Source organism: Chaetodon auriga, chromosome 20 (assembly GCF_051107435.1).
Source record: "Chaetodon auriga isolate fChaAug3 chromosome 20, fChaAug3.hap1, whole genome shotgun sequence".
NCBI lineage: Eukaryota > Metazoa > Chordata > Actinopteri > Chaetodontiformes > Chaetodontidae > Chaetodon > Chaetodon auriga.
This window is the reverse complement of record NC_135093.1, coordinates 738,628-759,458: the sequence shown is the minus strand read 5'-3', so window position 1 is coordinate 759,458 and position 20,831 is coordinate 738,628. Positions and strand designations below refer to the sequence as shown.

The 20,831-nt window shown below is 47.6% G+C and overlaps 3 protein-coding genes across 3 annotated transcripts; 2 read left to right on the top strand and 1 right to left on the bottom strand.

Annotated features, from left to right (window-relative positions):
• Positions 1–1,873: 1,873 nt before the first annotated feature.
• On the top strand, positions 1,874–3,098 carry nog3 (noggin 3). Its single transcript, XM_076760422.1, has one exon. It carries the CDS (start codon positions 1,972–1,974, stop codon positions 2,641–2,643), a length of 672 nt encoding a protein of 223 aa, XP_076616537.1. The 5' UTR covers positions 1,874–1,971; the 3' UTR covers positions 2,644–3,098.
• A 6,746-nt stretch (positions 3,099–9,844) lies between these two features.
• Positions 9,845–16,465, bottom strand: LOC143339512 (chromobox protein homolog 2-like). The gene is made up of 5 exons (XM_076760782.1): positions 16,356–16,465; positions 16,220–16,263; positions 14,660–14,725; positions 14,042–14,111; positions 9,845–13,969 (listed from the first exon to the last, which is right to left on the bottom strand). The coding sequence occupies exons 1-5, from the start codon at positions 16,419–16,421 to the stop codon at positions 12,527–12,529; spliced, it is 1,689 nt and encodes a 562-aa protein (XP_076616897.1). The 5' UTR covers positions 16,422–16,465; the 3' UTR covers positions 9,845–12,526.
• An 846-nt stretch (positions 16,466–17,311) lies between these two features.
• Positions 17,312–20,297, top strand: cox11 (cytochrome c oxidase assembly homolog 11 (yeast)). The gene is made up of 5 exons (XM_076759162.1): positions 17,312–17,417; positions 18,114–18,468; positions 18,560–18,715; positions 19,000–19,125; positions 19,209–20,297. The coding sequence occupies exons 2-5, from the start codon at positions 18,157–18,159 to the stop codon at positions 19,395–19,397; spliced, it is 783 nt and encodes a 260-aa protein (XP_076615277.1). The 5' UTR covers positions 17,312–17,417; positions 18,114–18,156; the 3' UTR covers positions 19,398–20,297.
• The last annotated feature ends 534 nt before the right edge of the window (positions 20,298–20,831 follow it).

Sequence of the window (20,831 nt, the reverse complement as noted above, 5' to 3'; positions counted from 1 at the left end):
TAACAACCTCTTCAGCCTCATTATTCCCTCTTTAAACCTCAGGTTTGAGACAGAGGATGAAAAACAATCAGCTAATCCTGCAAAATGACATTTTCAGTGAGTAAAAGGTTCAGCTGGAGTTAAAGCCTGTGGACATAAAACAGACAGTTCCACTGCAGAGGACACGACGCGATCAGAGCTTCAGGCTGGTTCACTGACTCTGCTGTGATTTCATTTCCCCCACAGCTGAACGTTTTCCACATTTTTAGGATCAGCTGTCTGAGAGACGGATAGACGTTTGTCCCCTTCTCGTCCAGTGAAGGCAGCGAGTGTTCGTGATGGACGGAAGTTTGTCTGTCAGTCTGGACACACGACGAGAGAATCCAGCAGACGAGGAGTTAAAGAACAAACACCAAGCTGGAACCACGAGAACTCATAAAACTCCTCTGGCAGCTCGTCTGCAGCGAAGCTTCACTGGGTTACAGCAACACTGCAGCACACTGCAACACACACACACACACACACACACACACACACACACACTTCATCACACTGCAACACACTGCAACACACTGCAACACACACACACACACACACACACACACACTTCATCACACTGCAACACACACACACACACACACACACACACACACACACACACACACTTCATCACACTGCAACACACTGCAACACACTGCAACACACACACACACACACACACACACACACTTCATCACACTGCAACACACACACACTGCAGCACACTGCAACACACACACACACACACACACTTCATCACACTGCAACACACTGCAGCACACTGCAACACACACACACACACTTCATCACACTGCAACACACACACACACACACACTGCAGCACACTGCAACACACACACACACACACACACACTTCATCACACTGCAACACACACACACACACACACACACACACATCACACTGCAACACACTGCAACACACACACACACTTCATCACACTGCAACACACACACACTGCAGCACACACACACACTGCAGCACACACACACACTGCAGCACACACACACACACTGACAGACGCTCGCTCTTTGTCGGTGGTTCAAACTGATTCAGGACATTTACACAAACATTTAAACACATCTTGACTTTGAATGGACTTTTCAGACTAATGTCCTACAGGTCAGAGGAAAATACTGCAGTTTTACACAACCTGACAGGTATAATTACTTGTTCCTTGTTGAATAATGTGGATCCTAAACACCATTAAACGTGATGTTATGGTTCACTTTTGCTCTCTTGATTGAATTAATACAGTAATTCTACGTCTTCAGTTAAATGACTGTGCAGTACTTTTACAGGTGCTGAAGTACTTTTACCGCTCTTAATTCTTCTTCTCCTCTCTGACGCAGTGGCTGCTTGTACTTTCACAGCTGTACTACATCTCTGCCTCCGTGACCACCTCTAACACTAACCCTGATCACACCGTCATGATGCGCGCGCCTGTGCGTAAACAGCGTGTTTGGCTGATGGGAGGGAGTCCTCGGGTGAACATGGAGGGCTGGTCTCTCAGCCATCAGAGAGGGAGCGGGGTTACATCACCGCCCTGCTGGATATTTGGTTGCAGTGTGAGGCGCCTTCAGTTCGGCTGCAGGAGGACCAGAGGCAGCAGCAGCCGGCGCGCCAACATGCGGACTGCAGCGACCCGCGGGGTGCTGAGCTGTCTCACCGTCTCTTCCCCAGCGGGGACCCGGCCCACGGACTGTCACAGCCCTCTTCTGGCACCTCTCGCTGTCTGAAAGTTGCCGAGAAGTTTCGTCGCGCGTGGCGCGCGGATCGGTCGCGGTGCGTCTGCTGCGCGCTCTCCGCGCGGACCCGGACATCTTCCCTCCAGCCAGAGTCTTCGAGGGAAACTCCGGGCGCGTTCCACTTCCTTTGGGGAGGGTTAGCTGTGAATACTCTGACTGTGTCTCCCCCGGAGCCGCGCTGAGGAGATGGATAACTGCTCTTACTTCTTGCCTGTGTTCATGCTCGTGCTCTCTCTGGGCTTCAGGATAGAGGAGGCCGTGTGCCAACACTACTATCTCCTCCGTCCCATTCCCAGTGACACGCTGCCCATTGTGGACCTAAAGGAGGACCCGGACCCGGTTCTTGACCCCCGGGAGAAGGACCTGAACGAGACGGAGCTCAGGAGCACTCTGGGCAGCCACTTCGACCCGCACTTCATGTCCGTTTCCCCGCCGGAGGACAAGTACGCGGGGAACGAGGACGTGAACGAGGCGGACCTGCGGCAGAAGCTCTCCGGAGCGATGCCCAAAGAGATCCGGGCCATGGAGTTCGAGGTCCAGCACGGCAAGAAGCAGAAGCCGAGCAAGAAACTCCGGAGAAGGCTGCAACTGTGGCTGTGGTCGTACGCCTTCTGCCCGGTTGTTTACGCATGGAACGACCTGGGCAGCAGATTCTGGCCGCGCTACGTGAAGGTGGGGAGCTGCTACAATAAGCGGTCTTGTTCGGTCCCTGAAGGGATGGTCTGCAAACCTGCCAAATCCACTCATTTTACGATCCTGCGATGGCGCTGCCTGCAGAAAAAGGGGGGTCTGAAGTGCGCCTGGATACCTGTTCAGTACCCCATTATATCAGAGTGCAAGTGCTCGTGCCAGACCTGAAGACTGTCTGCTGATTGGACGACCGTCCCGACATTTACAAGAAGTTTGACCCCTGAAAGACCTAAAACTGGTTTTCTGCAGCAAAGTCAAGAAGTTTCCAACCGACGCGTCCAAACCTCTTCAGAACAAAGTGAACCATCTTCTTAAATCTTCTCTCGTCCTGTCCGTCGGTGTTTATGTCCCGAAGTCTCACCAGAGGCTGAACTCAGACCCAAAGATGGATTTTAAGGCTGAACATGAACACATGACTTGATGAAAATGGACCTTTTTTTCTTTTTTTGCCGCGCTGTCGGTCAGAATGTATATTTGACGTACATGATTTTATTTTATGACAGAACTTTGTATAAAAGGAAGCTCAGTCTTATTAATGGAATCCAGCCGCGTGTTTGTTCGATGTATCCTGAGTGTATCTGTTCATATTTATAAAGGAGAAAGAAAATGTTGAAAGAAAGACGTGTGAGGCTGTTTCTGACATGAAAACACTTCAGATCTGTTTGACTGACAGCACAGATGATGATGAGGAGGAGGAGGAGGAGGAGGAGGAGCAGGAGGAGGAGGAGGAGGAGGAGGACAGACTGAAAACTCAAAGTGTCTCGTCCTCAGATGCTGTCAAATAAAAAGAGACAGTCGGTCTATAAATATGAGACTCTGCTGCTTCTTTCTTCTGAATGAGATTATTTATTCAGAACCACTGATGGACCAAGTATTCACGTCCTTTACTGCAGTAAAAGTACTAATAGCACGCTGTACAAATACTCTGAAAGTCCTGCTTTGACTGAAACAATCTGATCATTTTCAAAAAGCAGCAAATCAAACAGCTGAGGAGCTCAAACATCAAATGATTGGACAGCAAAGATCACTGAAACCATTAAAACAAGACGAGCGATCGTTTCTGACTGACTGATCCATCGATCAATCGATCGATCGATCAGTTACGTCCTTTGAACTGTCAGAGTTTCATTTAGAACAAAAGGTCACATTTTAAAACTTTGTGTGTAAAAATCTGAATGTGTGAAGAAACTGAAGCCGTCAGAAAAACGCAGTGAAGTAAAAAGTACAATATGTCCCCCAAGTACAAAGTACTGAGAAGTACTTCAGTACTGTACTTGAGTAAATGTACTCTGTTACATTCCAGCAGCAGCAAAATGAATGAAAAGAGCTGCAGTCTGATTGTATGAGAGGACAGCGTGACGTCCTCAGGTCCTTCAAAGTAAACCTGCCGATACCACAGAGTACAAATATCCTCACATGCCCTAATCATACCCTACATGAGTAAAAGTACTGTGAGGATAATGTACATGAAGTACTTACTGTCTCCTGTCTGATCTCTGTTCACTGGTGGAGCTGCTGCAGGTGGAGGTACTTCAAATACTTCAAATACTTCATATCCTGCGAGCTGGTTTAGGCCAGTGGGGCCCAACGTAAGGGTCGGGCCCCTCCGGAGGGTCACCAGGTCAATCTGTTGTGGTACACAGACCAGTTTTCAGCGTCTTTGACCTTCAGTGAAACACTGATCGTGACGTCTCTACGCGTCCTGATGGCACTGACAGCCTGTTACAAACCGTCTCTGAAGAATAATCAACCTGTTTTCTGCTGACTCAGCTAACACACAGTCAGCTGACTCAGTGAGGCGGGCGGACGGCTTGAAATACTACAATACCCATGAGCCTCAGCTGCGGTTTCTAGAGAAGGAGCCGGTTAAACCCAAAGTGGCAATGAGCACAGAATTCACCCCAAACTGATCCAGGATCAGGAGGTTTTATCTCAGCTCACAGTGATTGGACGCCGTAGTCGACGCCTCTCCTTCAGGGTCGTGTCCACAGGCTTCACGTTTCCTGGAGCTTTGATTCTGACTCAGCTGATCGTCCTTGGTCCATCACAGACCTGAAGAGGAAGAACATTTAACGAGTCCAACAGGAAGTTCATTAACTCGTCAGCAGCAACACACACACACACACACACACACACACACACACACACACAGACACACGGATGAAGGAACAGACGCTCTGCCGTTACTGCAGCAGGTCACTGATGGACGTCATGTGACCTGCAAACGCTCCAGTCTCCTTGTCCACCTTGTAAAGTTTAGAAAGCAGGTTTGTGAAGGACTTCAGTGACACTGAAGGTCAAACCTGACATCACTATATCAACAATGAGGAGGAGGAGGAGGAGGAGGAGGAGGAGGAGGAGGAGGAGGAAGAGGAGGAGCAGGAGGAAGAGGAGGAAGAGGAGGAGGAGGAGGAAGAGGAGGAGCAGGAGGAGGAGGAGGCGCTCAGGTGTCTTTCAGTACATGACCCTGAGTGCGTTTGAAGTATTATGGTCGATGTGAATGTGATGCGATGAAGGCGTGAAGACGAGCAGCAGTTTCCTGTGCTCTCGTGACGTTTACGCTGATTTTAGCTGATGAACCCGAGGACTCGTTTGGACGGGCAGGACGAGTGGGAGACGTCGGATGTCACACCGAGACGTTTCCAGGTTTTCACTTTGGTGCGAGGAGACAGGCGGCATCTGCAGCCGCCCGCCGCCGGGCCCGACCGCCGCCGGCGTCCACCCACCTGAGCGCAGGAGCTGCTGTCTGAGCTTCTCTTAAAAACACTGTCTCACATCCTCCGTCTGTCCTCATTCATCTGAGTCCTGCTGGAAGCCCGACGGAGTCCACCAGTGTCAGCAGAACGCTGCTGTGAGGTCGCCGCCGTGAGGTCGCCGCCGTGAGGTCGCTCGCCTCCTGAAAGCGGCGTCCTCCATGTGACACAAAAACCTTTAATTATGAAAGTGAATCACAGCTGAGGAGCTCAAGACGACGGAGGGACAGAGCGAAATGTTTGGTGGATGTAACTAAGTACTTTCACTCAAGTACTTCAGAACATTTTTGAGATACTCCACTTGAGTATTTCCACTTTCTGCTACTTTATACTTGTACTGCAGTACACATCTGAGGGAAATGTACTTTTTTCTCCATCTGTGCCGTTAAAGTGATGAACACATGAATGCTTTGCTGTGTGATGAACCTCATGTGTTCATACACAGACATCACGACAGAGAACTTTATTAATACTTTATATGAAACGAGCACATATCTCACAAAATCTTTGTGCTAATTTTCAAGCAAGTGTGTAATAAAATCTAGAAGTTTAATGTAGAAACATGAAAAGGTGAACAGTGAAGGTCCAATCAGAGCAGGAGGCTCAACGAACAGCAGCAGCAGACAAACAGCGGCTTTAAAACAGACTCACCGCTGACGTCTCTCAGCGATCCGCAGACGAAAACACTCGGACAAAAACGGCGTGAAACGTCCACAAAGGTCCAGAAGATCCGCTGCAGTGAAAAGATTTAGTCCAGAACATGAACAGAATCCACAGAAACATGTTTTCTCCTTCACATCAGCAGGAGACGAGCTCGTCTTCAGCTCCTCTTCTCTGCTTTCCACCATTACAGCTTCCACAAGCTAACAGGCGGCCATCTTGTCTCCAGTTCCTCTTCCTGTCTCAGGGTTCAAATGAAACTTCTCTGACCAATCACGAGCTGCCATCCGAAGCCTAGCAACCAGAGTGGCCAATGACAGGCTGAGTGGAACAGAAGGTCCTCCTTCTCTTCTTCTGTTTGAAAATGGAGCCAATCGCAGTCGAGTTTGGGGATGACTGACGCTTTGAACAGCCAATGAGATTGTGAACACGCCGATGAGCCACTGAGTGAATATTTACAGGCCGACGCCTCAAAGCAAAGAGTTCAGAGTTCATCTGGATGTTAGAAAAGGTGAATATGATCAATGGATTTAATATGAAGACACGTGCAGGCTTCAAGCTGCGGTCGCATTGACTTTTCCAGCTTATAAAACACAGATTTAGTGTCTTCAAACATCTTTTTCTCAGCGTCTCAGTTTCCTTTCAAAAGAGAACAAAACCATCAGCTTTCAGTTCACCTGTGAAGGTTCACCTGTTTGCCTGAGGGGTCGTTTTAGGGTCATTTTACTGCAATGATATTTAATGCATCAATAATTCCATCCAATAATATAAATGATGTTATTCTGAAAAGAGTCAATGAATTGAAGTTTTGTATTCACAGTTTACGATGAACATGTAGAAAAAAGTTCCACAGGAAGCATTTTATCAGAAGGGTGACACGTCGAGTTATGACCATGCGTCACGTTGTTCGTAAGGATCGCGGTCACTGATAAGGCGACTGGCAGCCGATCGGTGTGTGACGCCTCACCTGGGCCTGACGGGGTTAACGGCTGCAGCTCCGTGCTGACAGGCGCTGCTGTTGGTTCAGCAGCAGATTGATGACAGTCTGCTGTCTCTGAACCAACAGCAGCCTCAGACGCAGACAGACTCTCACACACTGCTGTTAGGTAATCCAGGCTGCCGTCACAGCGTGTGTGTGTGTGTGTGTGTGTGTGTGTGTGTGTGTGTGTGTGTAACTAAGTACTATCAAGTACTATACTTCATCCTTACTGCGTGCACAGGCCCAGCAGCCACTGGGGGGCAGTGGTGTGTCACCGTCTGTCAGTCACCATCAACATGAATCAGTCTGGTGACGTGACGCCGCGTTCAAGCTGCTGTGCTGGAGGGGACATCAAGTCTCTGTCCTGCATGAAAAATGTTACTGAAAGGGGACAAATTCTGCTCATTTTCATGAGCAGAATTCATGCTTTTATTTATTTTTAAGTCTTTTAGTGCAGGTTTACCTGCTTCAATGTTCAGAAAACACACTGCAGCACCTATACTCACCCGCTGTCTGAAACGCTCCTGTCTCCTTAAGACCGCCTTCTGAGCAACCAGGTCTGCTCTGATTGGTCAGCTCCCACAGGCCAGAGCAGGCGGCAGCTCACAGCTCTGCCATGTTTGTAATTTCCGAGGTTAGCTGCAATTTTCTACTGTAAATATCAGAAAAATAATTTTTCTGAAGTAAAACCTTCAGCGGCGTACGTCCACACATAAACGTGCATCAGCCTCGACCTCGAAGCAGGCCGCTAACGTTAGCGCTAACAGTCTTTGCACAGTCTGAGCGAGCTAGCTGCTGGGTGCTAATCAAACATACACAATGTTATCAAGCAATCATCACACACACACACCCAACAGGCAACCATGCAACAACAAAGCTAACGCTAGCTGGGCTAGCGCTGCGGTAACGCTGTAGACTTCCTAAAAAGGCAGCGTGAACAGTCACCTTCGTCTGAAACATACTCTTCATTCGGTGTGTGAGACGCTGCCACTGAAGAGGCAGCAGGTGGAAAACAACACGCAGAGCCAAATATTTTCACATCTCAATTCAAGGTTTAGCTGGATCAAACCAGAGCTGATGACTGAAAGACAAACTAAGTGTTGGTGAGTTTTATTTAGTTTCTGTCTGTTAGATTAAAGCGTGTTTTACGACGAGCTGCGAGGTAAAATGACTGGTTTCGTAAATGAAGTCTGGTGGATCTGAGGAGTGAAATAACAGCTGTCCCTGGTCGTTCCCATCCCAGCAGCCGTGGTTAACGGCGTGAAGCAGCTCCAGTTCGCTTAGATTTAGGGGACTCGCTCGAGGTTCTCTCTCGCTGAAGGATCTTCTTCAGCGTCCTCCAGTAAGAGGACAAAACACTGTGACTGAAGGAGATCCTTGGATGAGACCGGAAACATCTTCCTGACCCTCACACAGGTCCAGCTGCCTTTTTGAGCGCTTGGAAGAACCACGACCTGGAAGAAGGAGACTCTTCACAGACATTAACCTCCTGAGACCCAGCCTCTTCATTCATGTCCTCTGTGGTGGACATTTGGTTTTGGTCTGTATCTTCTGACTCATTTGAGCTACCCTACTAAGTCCTGGTGTGCTCAGTAGAGGACATCCTGGCCCGTCCAATGATACCTCACGTGTTTGGGTGAGATGAGAACTTTGCTTTCATGCTGAGACAAAATGGACAAAACGCAATTGCCAGAAAAAGAGAAAAGTCTAATATTGTTAACATATTGTTTTTTAACTATGGTAATCATATATTTTCTTGTTTCTGAACATGTCAGGAATCATAAATTGGAGTCAGAGTTCAGTTCAACTGTTTGTCAGGAAAAATAACCGTAATGTTATGAATGTTTAATAATGTCAGTTTTGTTCAGTAGAGACAGGCCAGATGTTCAGTTTCATTTAAAAAATGGACTGACACTATTGTTTTCTTGTCAGCCTGTTATGATTTCGATGTGTTATGGTAAAATCGTTCTGTTAGTCCACTACAGTGAACATGCTGTAAAATCTGAACTAAAAATATTTTTACAGAATTCTTATGAGTTGTCGTTTTAGCTCCAAAAAGGCAGGAAATCACTAAATAAATAAATAAATAATTTTTTATCCTTGGTTCTCAGGAGGATGTGTACAAGTACCTCAAAGTTGTCCTTCAGTACCCGAGTAAATGTACAGTTACATCCACAGCTTCATTAGTCTTCAGTGCAAAAGTTAAAACTGCAAAAATTACTGCGAACTGATACTGTGACACCTGCAAATGTGTGTGTGTGTGTGTGTGTGTGTGTGGCCATGTATTCCTTATGTTGTGGAGACATAAATCTGTTTACACACAATCTCATTGTGTGGACTCACAATATGCAGATCCCCATAATGGAAATGATAATCTTTAAGGTAAGGTTAGGTTATGGTTAGTAGTGGTTATGGTTAGGTTGGGGTAAGTCTGCAGGAAATGAATGGAAGTCTGTGTAATGTCCCCAAAAATGATGGAAACACAACTGCATGTGTGCAATAAAATGCATGTGTGTGCACAGTAAGGTGTGTGTGCATGTGTGTGAAGTCAGAAGGTGTGTGTGTGTGTGTGTGTGGTTACACTGCTGCACACTGTTCAGACTGTTTATACATACCGGTGTGCTGTGAGGGCCCCTCTGTCACAGCCTGTTTACTCAGACTTATTTTGGGAAAATTCCACCTCTCTGCACGACTCTGGCCATAAATCACCGAGTCTGCAGCTTTGTGGGATGATAGTTTCTGTCCCTCACACACGAGGTGTGTGTGTGCGCGTGTGTGTGTCACTCGCACACATTGGGGGTGTTTCCGATGGTGTAACTGAGTACAGTTACTCGACCAGGCTTTTCCTTCATATTTCACATGGAAACATGGTTTTAATTTCACCACATTCGTCTCACAGCTGCACTTAGAGGAAACAGCTCTGATAACAGTAACAGTCACGATGAAGATGATGATGATGACGATGGTTCCTGTCATCCCTTATATCAACATGTCACCCTTGAATGAAGTGAGTTTTAGATCCGTTCTGGTTTTTGTTCACTTGAATGAATCCAGATTATTTATTATGTATTAATCCGTTCACTCTGTATTAATCCACTCACTCACTCATCTGTTTGTTCTGTTCATTGATCCATTAACCCACACAGATTACTGTTTGCTCATTGCTTCATGAATCCGTTTCCTCACTTGATTTATTCACCTGTTTGGTTCATTAATCTCTTCATTCACATGGATTATCAACCTGTTTGTTAATCTGTTCACTTGGTTTATTGATCTCAGTTTGTCCATCAAAGACATCAGTAAATCGAGGAGCCGGATCACTTTCCATTTACCGTCCAACAGGGACATCTGCTGGTGAAGGTGTGAACAGCAGCCACAGCTCCATGAGGACACTCTGCTCGTCCTCGTCCTCGTCCTCGTCCTCGGCTCTTTGTCAAACCTTGGACACGGCGGAGAGGCACACGGGCTGCGAGTGTCTGAAGCTAGTAAGTCAATATGAGCACCGGATAGAGATCAGATATCACATGAAAAAGAAACAAAAAAACATATTTACAAATATAAATTAACACATATTTCGACTCCAAAGACACTGCGACGGCAAATGTATTAAAATGGTATAAAATTGGCAAATATAGGTGACAATGGAACGTCTCTTCTGAGATGAGGAGGAATCAGATGACATTTAAACTGCGTAGTGCAAGAAATACTGTCAATAATAAAACCAGAAACAATCACATTCATAACACCTTTGGTCCAAAGACGAATGAACGACGTTTACCAAGAGCCAGGAGGGATGAAAACGTACTGACCACGACAGACTTCACTTCTTTTTTTTAGATTTTTCACTTTTTCTCTTAAACATGCTGCCCTGGATAAAGCCATATATTGAGTCTGGATACAGGTCCAACAAGCACAAAACGTCCTACTCAAACTAATCATCACAAGCAGCTGAGGGGCGGCAGTGGGCTCGATAGTCTCTGGAAAACCTGAGGCACTGGAGAGGTGGTCTTATACATCCATCTGTGGTTCTGAAAGCCCCTTTACACCTGCTCAGAAAACACAACCTGCAGACCGAGAGAAGCAGCGAGTGGTGCTGAAGATTCGTCAAAGCGTTCATCACCTGATCTGATCGAGATCAACAGCACGATGGATGATCCACCAGCTGTCACGTGACCAAAACCTCCACACCAAAGCGTGCTGGGGCCAAAGCGTGAACCTTCAAACCAAACTCCATTCAGAAAGACGGCGTTTAATCCCTCCCAGCAGAAGGACGCCATGGCCCAGAGTCCACCACATTTTCAACAACAGACTTCATACCGATGATGGAAATATTCCAACTCCACGTGATGACGTCCTCGTGTTACACGCAGCAACACGCACGGCCGAAAGCGACAACACGGGGTAACAGAGCGGAACGCTGCCATCGGACGGACGAAACGATGACGTTCTAACAGACGTGATGCTGAAACGGACAAACTGGTCTAAGTGTTCATCAGAAAGATATTTAACTCTATATACAAACACCCTGACGGCAGAGACCAACTCAGAGCAGGGACCGGCTTCGTTAGCCTGCGACAGACACCGATGCTATGTGCACCCTTACAGGTGTAGTTGGTGTACCGTTACAGGTGTAGTTGGTGTACCGTTACAGGTGTAGTTGGTGTACCGTTACAGGTGTAGTTGAGTACTGTTACAGGTGTAGTTGGTGTACCGTTACAGGTGTAGTTGGTGTACCGTTACAGGTGTAGTTGGTGTACCGTTACAGGTGTACTTGAGTACTGTTACAGGTGTAGTTGTAGCCAGTATGATTCTGTCCTCCTCGTCCTCTCAGTCGTCCCTCCTTTCAGAACGATACTCAAAGCCAAACACTGCCTGCGGAGGTCTTGACACCCCCTAAGGACTCGTGAACAGAAGCACCCGTGAGTCCAAAACCAGGCAGACAAACTCCATCGGCTCATCACGGCCAAATCTTTGGAAACCTGCACTCAGATTCTGTCATCACGCTGAGAACATCATTAACGCAGAAACTCCCTGAAACGTCGTGAGGCCATTTTCAGCCTCTAGTCGGTTTTCCTTCATTTTAAGTGCACGAACAAAAATCCATTGACCTCCATCGTACTGAAGGAGAAGCAGCAAAGATCTCCCAAACCGACTATCTGCGTGTCTCGATACCACAAAGAGAAGGTGGTGCGATCTGGGTGAAGCACACTGACCTCCACACCCAGACGTGAACTACATCAGCTGGAGGCCGGATGACGGATGGATGAACAAAGCAGACTCACGTCATCGTCATCCACATCCGACCATGTGACCTTTCACCCCGGCTTCTCCACTCAGACTGTGTTTTACTCTCAGGTGTAAACGGGCTCGAACATCAGGGCTCCTACACTGCCTCAACAAACACTCGACCTACGGACCTTCTTACTCAGTTTCTGTCCTCGACTTCTGATGTGATGTCACTGAAACCACAGAAGCTGTATCGTCTGTTTGGACACGATAAGTCTCCCAAACCTGTTGTGCATTTCTGAGCTGTGACTGATGGAAGTCTGTGCAGACGAACGTCTGGAGCGTGTAGGAACCCTGAGAGCCGTTGTAGGAAACGTCGTGGGACAGTTCGGTCCAGCTCAGCTCTGCACACTGAGGCACCGTCTGACGTCCTTCAGTGATTCCGTGAGTTGAAGAATCCCACGCTGGTCGGCGACTCCTTCACCGTCACCGTGATGAAGTTGGCCGTGACGTCGGTGACGAACACGTGTTCCAGGAGGCTCCGGGCCGGCCGCCAGTCCGTTTCCGTGTCAGACTCTGTGGCGTCGTTTCCGAGGCTGGGCCGGCTGTTGTTTGGGTACAGTGAGGCATCGTGCTCCGACTCGCTGCTGCTGGTCTCGTCCGAGTCACCGGTGCTGAGCTCGTTCAGGCTCCGGTTCTGAGAGCCGAGCCCGTGTTTCCTCTCCTCGTGCCTCCCGCTGCCGTTCCCTCGGCCGGAGCCGCTTCCTGCCAGCTTCTTCGTGTCTGCTAACATCTCCTTCCCCCGGTCGTCTCTGAGCCTCCCCTGCTCTCCGCCGCCGCCTGCTGCGGCCAAACCGGCGCGCTGCCCGCCAGCTGATGACTGCGTGTCTTTCATACTTCCTACTCCTCCTTTCACAGCAATGCTGCCGCCGCTCCTTAAGCTCGACCTGGACGCTGCGGCTCCGGCGCCGCTCGTGTTGTTTCCTGGATGGCTGCTGCCAGCCGGCGGCTTGCTGACGCTCTGCAGGTTGAGGGCTCGGAGGCTGAGCGCCTGGTTGGCTCGGTCTCGAGGCGTTGGCGAGGACGACGGTTTGGAGAGGCTGGAGTTCTGCTGCCTGTGTTGAACCAACCCGGTCTGACCTCCGACGCCCTCCTGCCTCCTCTGGCCCAGCGGGGAGCGATGGACCGTCTGGCCTCCTCCGAAGCCGCTGTGCAGGCCCACCGACCCCGAACCTCCACCTTGTTTCAGAGGAGTCACCTTGAACCCGTCTCCTCTGCTGCCGCCTGTCTCTGAGATGGAGCGCTTCAGCTCGGACAGAGAGTTCTTACTTTGCTGGGACGGGCTGCTTTTGTTGTAGGAGGAGCCGGAGGACGGAGACATGGAGCGACTGGTCCAAATACAGCTGAGGGATCCGGATTTGGAGGCGGCAGTCTGGGAGAAGGAGCTGGTTGAGGTCTGGGAGGCGGAGGCAGCCTCATCTCTGGAGGTCCTGCTCAGGCCGGTGTAGGTGAAGCTGGCCGGCTGCAGAGGTTTCTTCACCCCGGGTCGAGGCTCCTCCCTGGGCGGTCTGAGCACCTGGTGGTGGCGCGGAGGTGGAGGAGGCGGAGGAGGAGGAGGCGGTCTGCTCTTCGCTTGTCTTAAAGCCCTCAGGTCGGGGTGGAGCGGCTTCCTCCCGCGCTTCTTCTTGCGGGGAGGATCCGGTTTGGCCAGCACAATCTGAGGCCTCTTCTGGGGGACGGGGTGGACACGAGGGTTGGGCTTCGCCTTCTTTGTGTGATCTTCATCCTCTGAGGAAGAGGAGCAGGCGGATGACGAAAGGCCGGAGGAAGAGGAGGACGAGGAGCGGCTGTCCTTGGTGGCAGCTGGTTCCGGTGGCTGAAAGGATAAAGAACAACATGAGGCTTCAGGCTGAGCGTGAGTGAGCAGGCTGACAGGTGACTGAATTACCAGAATCTTCCGCGGACGTCCTCTCGGCCGCTTCCCTTTCTTCTGGAACAGAAGTTCGCGCTCTTGTTCTCTACAACATAAAGACACTTTCTCATTAAACGTGCAGATGTTCCATGAAGCTCTGCAGACATTTTGTTCCTTTGAATCCACAGTCTGACTGTAAATTCAACATTTTCCAGCTTCAGTGCCTTTTCAGGCTTTAAGGTTCAGAAAGTGAGTGAAGAGGACTTTCATGTTAAACTAAAAATGTTCATCCTTTCACATTTCTGTGCTCCATTATTAGTATTTACCTGATCTGATTGACAACTAAAGATTTTTTTAAACATTTCTATCAGTGAAGTCATTTATCAAACATCTGACTTTGATTTGCTGCTTTTCTGTTTTATAACTTTGTAAAGTGAATTTGTTCTGTTGCTCGAACAAAACGAGTGTGAACACTTTGACACTGATTAATCACAGCAGGGATCTACAGATGACTCCATACAACATGTGTTCATTAAATCACTTTCATCTTTCTCAGCACTGGTTTCTTTTCATTGGTTGTCATTTTACTCGTCGTCGGCCGATTCGTCCACGTGCGACACGAACAAACTGCGACCACACAAATCAAACACACACCTCTTGTGAAACGCCGCCAGGAGCCTCGGGTCCAGAATGTTTTCCTCTGGCTCCCAGCTGTTGTGCCTGAAAACACCACAAAACTGTTTCAACAGAATGTTTTTACAGAAATCTGAGTTACTTCTTCTCTCTCGGCTTCAGTTTGGTTTCTGTGACGACTTCAAACAGCATCGGTGCGTTTTTATGGCCGTTTGGGAGCAGCACATCATTTCATATGCTGATCTACATCCAGCAGACTGAAGTCATGTTTATGTCCACCTGGAGGCCAACGTTCACTCACACCTGAGGAGGAAATCTGCCTCTTCAGCTGCTAACTGCTGCACTAAGTCCACCAGCAGGTTTGGGTCGTGTACGGTGGCTTGTTTGATGAAAACAGCTTTCTGAGAATTCGAGGGCCAGAAAACCAAAATAATGATCCAGCATCGAGCTACGAGCTGACAGGAGCTGAGATTTCCTGTGTTTGTCGCAGTCATTGAATCCTTTTCAACACAACAAATACGAATTAGTTCAGAGGGTTTGAACCATGCTTGACGGAGCAACATGCATGAGGCTGACAAACACGACAGACACCACATGATTACTAGATCGACAGAAACTTCATCTGACAGTCAAATAAGAATTCCAGTCATTTCAAAGCAAAAATCTCAAACTCGGCTGAATGTGAGGATTTTCTGCTTTTCTCTGTGGTTCGTCTTCTTTTTTTTGGGTTCTTATTTATTGACAAAGACTGAACAGTTAACTGGAAACAGTCAATATCTACAGGTCTGATTTACAGCATACAGAGAAAAGACTGGAGCACAGAGTCACCTGTGCAGCAGGAGTCCAGGTACACCGACCAGCGTCCAGCTGCACAGGTGATTCCAACTCAATTCAATATTCCTTTATTCGTCCCGCGAGGGGAAATTCCAGATTACAGCAGCATCAGCAGAGCAGATAGAGTAATATAAGAAGTGCATGCAAATTAAAAACAACATCAGCATATATACAAAAGAGTGAGAATTTTAAATAAAAAGAAAAAGAAAGAAATTGCAAAAAATTGTAAGAGATTGTAAATAGTATTTACAGACTGTTATGTACATGTTGTATTGCACTGATTACTTGGAGCAGTTTTTATTGTACAGTCTGAGTACAGTAAAGGTGTCTGCTGTCAGTCTGTGAGCTGAATACCTGCACGGCTCATAATACTGAAGCCCATTGAGGAAGTGCATGAAAATAAGTTGCACTGTGTTCAGTGTGTGGTTCAGTTTTCAGGGCTGCAGGTGACCCAGAGGAGCCTGCAGCTTGGCTGATGTGTGCTTTAGCATCAGCTGCTCGGCGTGTAAACGGCAGAGAAAAGCCGAAAAATGAGAGCAGAAATGGCTGCTGCAGCTCCGTGTAGCCACCGTGTGTTTATCCGTCAGTGTGTTAGAGGGAAGTCTGCTGTTTTTTACCCCCCAGACAGTTAAAAACCCCCGTAAACACCGCGGCACCGCCGGGCATTGTCTGGTGCCATTTTTCACTGTTAGCTGCTGTATGTGTCGTTAGCCGCGGCGGCTAGCAAGATGCTAGCTAGCTACTTACTTAGACGACCACCCCCTCCACTTCACCAAATACTCAAACTTGCCCTGTGAAAGAGGACAGAAAACGTCAGAAGACACAAAGAGACGAGTCCGGTGAGACGGCGTGTCCCCGCGGAGCCGCAGCGCTGTTTTCTTACCTTTTTCGGCCGTTTGCTGAGGATGCATTCCGCATCGAATACCTGGCCAACTGTGACCCCCTCCATGACTACACCAGCAGCCGCTCCGAACGAGCAGGGCGAGCGCGTTTGACCTCGCACGGCCGCCGTAGGTCCTAATTGATCACATTTATCAACGTTAATGGTGTCATTAAAACGACCAACAGTCAACTCCTGAGAATAATACATTTAAACACTTAAAATAATCACAAAGCATCAAATACCCCTTATTATAACACTGTTTGTTCACTCACGTATTAATATTAGTTTGAGTCACAGAGGGAAACATGAATTTCTCTGATCAATAAATACATATTTATGATATTTTTATACGTTCTCCGTCTACTCCGTGACAGCTTTATGTGACAGCTTTAGGTTCTATTTACAAATTCACACATAAAACGTAGGAAAAGTTTATAAAATCTGATGTTTTGTTATAAAATTTATACAAGTAATGCTGAAACAACCAGTCCATTAATCAATGAGTGTATTGCCAGATAATGATCGATCATCTGTTGTTTTAATGGCTTCATTGATCTCTGCTGTGGAATCATCTGATGTTTGATCTTCTCACGTTTGATTTGCTGCTTTTCCTCTCAATAATCTCAATGATCTGAATGTGTTTGTAATCATGTGGGGCTTTGGACTCTTGGTTGGACCAAACAAACATGGTGAAGGCGTCACTGTGGGCTCATTGTCACCACATTTCTCACTATTTTCACAATGAAGATGAAACAAAAAGATCTATACAATGTGCAGAATTTTTATTTAATGATTTGTCAGCCATTAATAAGACCATTGCTTCGTGGTATTTTTTATTATGAGGTATTTTTCTACATATTTTCTGAACACGGAGAATCATCCACTACGCCCGCGCGCGCGCAGAGACGTGTTTGCTGGAGGACTCTGCCAGCGGAACCTTTACGCGTTTGTCTGCGGCGGAGCTAATTCTGCGTTGCACAGGTGTTATGTGCGTTTCCGCCTTGCTTATTTGGTAATGTGTTGCTGTCCAGCGGTGAATGACAGTGGAGCTCATCGTCGAAGGTATCATCGTGTTCAAGCTGATTTAAATATCTAAATTAACCATTTTTACAGCGATGTTAGCATGCTAGCTGCGGGTAAGCTAGCAGAGCAGCTATAACGTTAGCTTAGCTCAGACATGTCCAGCTACATGATGACTGTTGGCTCGTTTTGTCAAATTTAAGAACTCTTTCAATCAGCTTCACTGAAACTCAACTCAAACTTTGTCATGTTGCGCCGATAACAGTTAAGAGCTTTATTTCATTATTAAAATAGTGCACAATCTCGACTAAAGGCGCGTACGAACATACACAGCATTAAATGTGAGTACTCAGATGTGATCCACCAGGAAAACTAAGACGATTCAAATGTGTAAAAGCTGCTGGATACAGAGAGGATCACAGCCGAACTGAAGAGTGACTTTCATCGAGTATTTCATCAAAAGTATTTATTCGTTTCTTAATAGGCACGTATGTAAGTAAGCAAGGTGACATTTAAATGTGACTTTTCTGAACGGAGTTTGGTGCGGTGCTCATTTGATGGCTCCAGGTTCTGAAATGTGACTGTCTGCATGAAAACAGTGAAGAGTTGCTGCCCCGCTTGACAGCCCAAACTCGTGATTCTTGTAAAAATGACCTTTGCAAGTATTTTCTGTGTATTTTGTGTTGTGAAGAGATGAAGTGTGTCAGAGCTGACTGCTGGTGTCTGCGCTCCATCCAGGTGTTGACCCAGCTCCAGGTGTGGACTGCCTGCAGTACCAGCCATGCTGCTCCCCCTCCTGCTGCGTCAGTCCGTCCGCTGCCCTCATGTGCTGATAACACAGTGCGTCCGGATGCGTCAGTGCGACAGCGCAAGGGTGCTCCACTCTCAGGCTGAGCACTTCCTGCAACGCAGGCTTCCCCTGCGCTCCCACACCCAGAGCCGAGGTGCCAAGAGCCGAAACAGGAAGTCCAAGAGCCAGGAAGAGGATTGGAAAACCAGGAATAAGACAGTGCTGACGTACATCGCCGCCGCTGGCGTGGGGATGATCGGCCTGTCGTACGCTGCAGTGCCGCTCTACAGGCTCTACTGTCAGGTGAGAGGAAGAACCAGACTTCCTGTTCCTGAGCAGATGTTTTTAATGTCCAGCCTGCAGGTGTGACCGCTCTTTGTTTTTTGTCTGTCAGGCGGCGGGGCTCGGCGGCACGGCGGTGGCTGGCCACGACGCAGATTTGGTGGAGACAATGAAGCCGGTGAAGGAACGCGTCATCAAGGTCGCCTTCAACGCAGATCGACACGCCAGCATGCAGTGGAACTTCAGGCCTCAGCAGACGGAGATCTTTGTGAGACCTGCTTCCTTCTCAGAACTCGGTTTATCAATGAGCCTCATATAAAACCACTTTGTATGAATTGAAAACCATTTGTGTGTCATCAACCTTACCTGTTCATGAGGTGTGTCGGTGAGATTTCATCATTGACATAAAGCCACCTGCCTGTCAGCAACAACACCAGCAACACCACACCTGTTCTGGTCCTGGTTCAGGTGTGGAACCAGGACCAGATTCATCTGTAACCTCGCATGTTTCAGATGATGATGATGATGATGGTGTGCATGTGTCTTGTGCAGGTGGTTCCAGGTGAGACGGCGCTTGCTTTCTACAGAGCAAAGAACCCCACAGATAAACCAATCACCGGGATCTCCACCTACAACGTGGTGCCCTTTGATGCGGGACAGTACTTCAACAAGATCCAGGTAGTCCACGAGGCTCCGAGCCGCAGCTTTCTTCACCTCCACTCAGTCCTTGACGATAAACTGTTCCTGTCGTCTGTCCGCAGTGTTTCTGCTTCGAGGAGCAGCGTCTGAACCCTCACGAGGAGGTGGACATGCCTGTCTTCTTCTACATCGACCCGGAGTTCGACGAGGACCCCAGGATGGCCCGAGTGGACACCATCACTCTGTCCTACACCTTCTTTGAGGCCAAGGAGGGTCAGAAACTACCTCTTCCCGGATACAGCTACAACTGATCTGTCCACAGCTTCACCCAAACGCTGGGCCGGGAGCCTGATTCTGGTTTATGTTTCAAACAGGAATGAAAAGAAATAATCCAAGACGCTTCTTTGAAAGTGAAAGATGTGCTTGCACAGAAAAACACAGCTTCGATTTTTTTTTCATTTGAAGAAAAAGGTCCAACGTGGTTGTTACTGTTGTCTGCGTCCCGGACAATTCAGATTTTAATCCTCCTCATAGTAAAGAGGTGAGAGGTCTGTTTGATACAAAGTCACAAGTTTCACCAGGAAGCAGCTGATTATTAGACAATATCACAAACACAAGTGAACAGTACCAGGACAGACTCGAGGAAGCCTGATCTGGTGATAACATAAAACACTTTGCTACTTATTTTATTCAGATTTGTTTTCTTGAAAAGTTGTTTATAGCTAAATTCTCAAAATACATAATAATTAAATGGAATATTTAGTTTCCTAACAGCGGCCCCAATGCTGTCATGTGGCTCATCCTGGAAAACCTGGAATTCTTTAATGCAGCTTTTCTTAAAACAACTTTTAAGTGTCAGAATCTGTTAATGAAGTTAAAGTTTTTAGACCTTAAATGACACATTGGATTCTTCTCTGCGTTTTACTCGCAGACGTTTCTGTTTCACTCCACTTGAGGTCGAGGTCGACGCCTCAAGACGAGACGTCGAACAGACTGAAAGTAAAAACTTAGCTGAACTTCAGAGACCGAACCTGAAGCGTCGAGCTGCAGCTCTGAGACTCACAACTGTTTGAAATCTGATGCCGAAGAGACTTTGCAGAAATCAGAAAACTGTAACTTCACAGCCACTGTGGCCTGTGAGGAACTGTCTATGCAGCAGATGATTGTTCAGAAGACTGATAATAAAATCAATAAATTATGATTGAAAGGGAGTCTGGACGCCCTCAGAGATTCACTGAGCTGAGAAGTGTTGAAGGTTTGTCTTCACTGCATGCAGCTAAACGTGTCCCCGTTTGTTCTTTGTTCTGCCGAAACATTGCAGCTGTTTGAGCAGCGGAAGCTCCTGTTTCATCTGCCTCATTTTGAACACCAGGTGGCAGCAGAGGAAAATCTGGAGCTCCATCACTCAGCTCTCTGCTCCTCACGCCATATTTCACCGGAAGTAGTAAAGATGTGATATTAAGTTTCATTTTGGCTTCGAAGAATAACTTAACACATTTCCCATTTTAAAGTTTCAATATTTTAATCTCTTTATTTAAATAAAAACTGTAAATCAGATTATTTTGAAAATGCAGTGATGGCAGCATTCTGTATGTGCCCCGTGAGGCTTTTATTTTGTAGACACGGACAGGAAATCGTGCGTTCGATTCACACTGTGTAGCTTCACGTCACGCGGGGATCCAATCAAACGTCTCCTCTCGTGTGTTGACGGACGTCTCCAGCGTCAGGTCCGGGCTCGAGGTTGC